Source organism: Silurus aristotelis (assembly GCF_946808225.1).
Source record: "Silurus aristotelis genome assembly, chromosome: 3".
Taxonomy (NCBI): domain Eukaryota; kingdom Metazoa; phylum Chordata; class Actinopteri; order Siluriformes; family Siluridae; genus Silurus; species Silurus aristotelis.
Genome location: NC_139576.1, coordinates 3,081,085 through 3,086,050, shown reverse-complemented (window position 1 = coordinate 3,086,050; position 4,966 = coordinate 3,081,085). Strand labels below are relative to the sequence as shown.

General features: G+C 40.9%; 2 protein-coding genes across 2 annotated transcripts in view; one reads left to right on the top strand and one right to left on the bottom strand.

Annotated features, from left to right (window-relative positions):
• LOC310723292 (ubiquitin-conjugating enzyme E2 A-like) overlaps nucleotides 1-193 on the top strand; it is a 5,800-nt gene extending 5,607 nt beyond the window's left edge. Inside the window, exon 6 of the mRNA XM_083536091.1 lies at nucleotides 1-193. This exon is cut by the window's left edge and continues 465 nt beyond it. The gene's annotated coding sequence lies outside the window, so the exon portion shown is untranslated.
• Nucleotides 194-504: 311 nt separating this feature from the next.
• Nucleotides 505-4,048, bottom strand: LOC310723305 (inhibitor of growth protein 1-like). The gene is made up of 2 exons (XM_083536120.1): nucleotides 3,585-4,048; nucleotides 505-2,172 (listed from the first exon to the last, which is right to left on the bottom strand). The coding sequence occupies exons 1-2, from the start codon at nucleotides 3,724-3,726 to the stop codon at nucleotides 1,379-1,381; spliced, it is 936 nt and encodes a 311-aa protein (XP_083392246.1). The 5' UTR covers nucleotides 3,727-4,048; the 3' UTR covers nucleotides 505-1,378.
• Between the last annotated feature and the right edge of the window lie 918 nt (nucleotides 4,049-4,966).

Here is a 4,966-nt window from a genome sequence, read left to right as displayed (position 1 = left end):
GTAGTGTTCACTATTCTGTGCATGCACGAGAGAGAGTGTGTGTGTGTGTGTGTGTGTGTGTGTGTGTGTGCTCCAGCAAGCTTGTATATAAGACACATGATGGATTATATATGTACAGATTTTGCACTGGATGTCAGTCTTTTTTTTTTCCCTGCAGTTGTAAATAATGGAAATAAAAAAGGAAAAGAAAGCATTTTGTTTTTTTCTCCACTGCTCCCTCCTTCTTCTACCACTGATCCAGTCGTCCTCTGCTCCCTCCATTATCTAAAATTGTTTGTCTGGTCCTTCCATCTCTCAGGGTATAAATAAGACATGTTTGATGACTCCTATTTTTGCACTGAGAAGTGGAACAATCACTTTTTCTTGGAAAAGAAAAAAAAAAACCTTGCTTTTGTAGTGTAGACTGATAGTATGATTCGTCTGTGTCCTAATGAATTATTATTGTATGTATGAATGAATGTATTTATTAATGGAGCCTTCAAAACAAAAAGCAGCAGGAATGCATTTTGCATATAAATCTGGTTTTATTGGAACTGTGGCTACTATGTGAAGTGAAATACAAAATAATACTAATTACACAAACATGTAACGTGTACGGTAGGAGTTCTGAGAAACATGCATGTCTGAATAGAACTGGAATCAAATGTAGTAGGAACCTTGAACAACTCCAGTCTGTCGTATTTATGGAAGAAAAAAAAAGTCATTTAGAAACACTGATAATAAACGTTCAACACGTATAACGAATACTTGTTACGCTCAACAATAACACGATCGTGTAGAACACACAGAACACCAAATGATTGCTTATTTCGTTCCCACACTCGCTTTGAAGAAGTGACATTTCAGTGAATAAGACGTAGGAGTCCAGAGTTCAAATCCCTGCTACTCATGCACTACTACTGAGTCCTTAACCATTAACTGCTCAAATCTCTGTAAGTCACTCTGGATAAGGATGTCAGCCAAATACCATAAATACCACACACACACACAAGTTGTGAGCGGGGAACTAACAAAACGTTACACCTTGAATTCGTTCAAGCCAAGTGTTTGGAGTTCCTCACTTCTTTACGTTGGGAGAAAAGGGTCAGTTGTTGGTGAAATCTGTGTTGCTTCGTTAAGGTGACGGAGTAAAACTACATTTTACTTTAATTGAGGAAACAGGATTTGTTTCTTTTGAAGTAAAAACTCAAAGAAGTTTTGTCCAGAAAATCTCACACAAATGAGAGACGTGATGTACAGTTACAGGATTACAAAATATTAAAACAAAGCTGGTGATTTCCATTAATGCTTCTTCTCCAAAGTCTAAAGTGAACTGAACTCTTGGTGAAAAGGCACAGAGAGAGAGAGCGGGAGGGAGAGAGAGGGAGAGATAGAGAGACTATCTACTGTAGGCTCTCTCCTTTTTAGCCCTCTCGAGGGTTTTGTCCATAGTCTTCTCGTTGTCTCCTCTGCACTTTGGGCAGTACCACTTCCCCTTGGGCTTGTGGTGTAGGTCCACGCAGGAGAAGTGGAACCACTCGATGGGGCACTTGTCGTTATCGCAGCAGATCATCTCTCCGTAGGAAACCTGCTCGCACAGGCAGTACGTGGGCTCGTTGGGGTCGATGGGAAGGTCGGTCGGAGACGCTTCTCTCTCCTTGGCTTTGGATCTCTTTTTCTTCTTCGACGAGGATGTAGAGGACAACCTGGCCTTCTTTTCTTTCGGCGTGACGACGTTTGTCGTGTCCTCGATGTGCTCCAGACTGTAATTGGAGTTGTCCCGGTTTTCCGAGCCGCTCTTCTGCCTCCGCGATCGCTTCCCGCTCGCCTTATCGCATGACCCCGGCATCTCCTCACGCTTTCTCTCCGTCCCCGCTTTACCCAGAGACATGAGCGGCGTGGCCAGCGGCGGCACGTTTACGGCGGTCACGACCGGCGAAGTCGTGCTCCCGACAGACACGGTGCTCTCCGGAGAACTCTGACAAGCCTGGAAAAGCTCCACCTGCCACTCGAACTGACGAGTGCGGTTCTCCACCAGCTCAACCATTTGGCCCGCAATTTGGAGCTTCTCGTCTCCCAGCTCTTGGGTGCGGATCAGGGAACGCTGGACGTGCTGGAGGAGACGCCGTCTCTGGGCAGGATCCGGTTCCTGCTTGTGCTTCTCGTAAACATCATTCAGCTCCTTCAGGATCTCTGCAAACAAACCAAATGGATGAATTTGAATCCTGAAGACAGAAGTGGACCAAATGGGATCATTCGGCCGTATCAGGACACGACAAGCGAATAAAATAGTAAGAGATGGACTTTAAAGAATAAAGTGCCGCCGCATTAAACTCGTCAAAATATAGATGACTTAAACTGCATTGTGGGTAATATAGGACATTGTTAATCAAAGGGAAAAAAAAAAAAAAAAGGAGAAATGGATCATGGATGCTACTGAAGATCGGCATCAGGGTGGATTTTTTCAGCTTCTGGTATGAAGATCTGAAACCTATCAAATATATCTGCTACATTTAATTGTATATGATAAATAATTCCAAATATTTATATGTTTAGAGAAGAAGTATGAACAATATCTCAATGTAGGAGATGAAACTTTATTTTTTTAACAAAATGTCAGGAAAATATATATTTTATCAAAAACATATTGAATGTATTCCTGTTTAAAAGTTTCTGACAGCAAGCTAATTATAATAACCAATACAAGATATAAAACATTTACTTAATACATTATGAATACAAACATTTATCCTTTGATAGCACGCGAATGCTAATTTCACCTTGCTAGCCGCTAGCATAAACATCTAGCTGCTATTTGTGCTAATGCTAACGCTAGGTAGCCGAGTTAGCTTTCTTTCCTGACTAAGCCACGGAACGTTCCAGAGCTGCGCGCGGCAATTCGAACTCGTTGCCATGGCGACGGCTAACGGTCATTAGAAACGCATACAGGTGAAGGATGCTAGCTCGGCTGGGCTAGCTTAGCCTAAGTTAAGCACACAAGCTAATAGTTTTACAAGAGAAAAAGGTGTTCTGTTCGTAGAAGTACATGTTTATTTATTTACATTGTATTTCCGTAGCTGATTGAGTACGTGTTTAAAAACAAAGAGAGAGACTTATTTAGCTAGCAAAAGACATTTTGAACTGATTAGCAGGCTAGTGCTGGAGATGCTAGCGGGTAGACAGCGCTAGTTTACTAGTGATATAAATAACAATTATTTGATTAATAGTGTCATTACGTTTGAATAACGTTAAAGGTGAATGTTTTACAGGTAAGTCATGATTAAATAGGGGGGAACCCTATAATTAAATATTATTATTACTGTACAAAAACAATGGTGATTTAAGTACAATAATAGAAATGCAGTTTAAATATTCATAATGAAAGTATTGAAAGTAAACTATTCAGGAAGTGGTCTGATCTGTACACTGGTGTATTGCAGAGTTAGTGTTTTAATGTATTTATATATTTTAGTGTATTGTGTGTGTGTGTGTGTGTGTGTGTGTGTGTGTGTGTGTGTGTATGCATAGTCTGACCGGAAATCTGGAGCACGTGGATGAAACCCTGGAAGATGGTACTGGAGATAAGTGTATGTTAATGCACCAACCTTGATACTTGGCGTCTATTTCCCTCATTAGAGAAACAGATCTCTGGAGGTCCAAAGGTAGAGCCTCCACCATCTCCAGGTATTCCGCCACATAGCTGGAGAGCACATGCACAGCCTCTCCGTTTGCAGCAGGGTTCAGCATGCTGATCTCTCTCTATCCCTCTATCCCTTTATCTCCGGTATCTGTCTCATTATTCCGGGATTAATCCGAACTCTGTGAGCTGTGTTCCAGACCAAAAAACTTCATGCAGAACCACAACCTTGTCCTGTTCCTTCTCCTGCTCCTCCGTCTTGTTTTCACTCTCTCTGAACCGATTCCTTTAAACGACTCTTCCAACTGAGTCGACCTCGCGAGTCGATTCCCATCCACACCCCAAACTATCTAATAGATTTCACACGGATTTTGTGTTTATTTATTAAAGTGTATTCAATTCCAAAAAAAAAAAATCTAGACCCAGGTTATTTCTTTCATATCTATTCTTTATCTAATGAATTTTAAGGGAAATCTATGATGTTACTTGAGAGTCGTTCAAAACATCATCACCATCCATCCTGATTTCCACTCCGCGTCTACACACAATTCAGTTTAGTTTTTACTCAGTCCATTTAATTATACACAGAGCACTGTTCCCCCACGTACCATTCTTACTGACGCACCACCTGTAAACCCTGGAGCGCTCTGGACAGGTGAACACAGAAGAAGCTGCAGAATGAAGAAATGGAAGAACGGGTAGAAAACAGTAAGGGGGCGAAGAGAAGATTCAGGCCGAATAAAAACGTCAGAAAGTTTCCAAAATTTGGGATTATTTCAGGTCCATACTCATGTTCCAAGTTACCTTCCCGTCCACTTCAAGTTACCTTCCCGTCCACTTCAAGTTACCTTCCCGTCCACTTCAAGTTACCTTCCCGTCCACTTCAAGTTACCTTCCCGTCCACTTCAAGTTACCTTCCCGTCCACTTCAAGTTACCTTCCCGTCCACTTCAAGTTACCTTCCCGTCCACTTCAAGTTACCTTCCCGTCCACTTCAAGTTACCTTCCTGTCCACTAAGTTTTGCCACTTACAAAAGATTGAAGATTTGTATTTGTCCCAAACATAGTCATATGCAGAATACAACTCGCAGTGAAATAAAAACCTGATCAGCTGCTCAAATTGTGCATTAAGTAAAAGAGTCTATAAGAATAAAATATAAGAGAATATGAGAAAATAAATAGTAAGAGAAGATATGAGCAAATATATTATAAAACACTAAGGTGGTAATTTAGAAATCCTTCCAATAAGACTGTAAACTCTGATGTGACTGTTGGAACATAAATGCAATGTTTATTTTATATAATTATTCTTTATTACTATTATTTTGATGTATGCCTTAGTTTTAGTTTG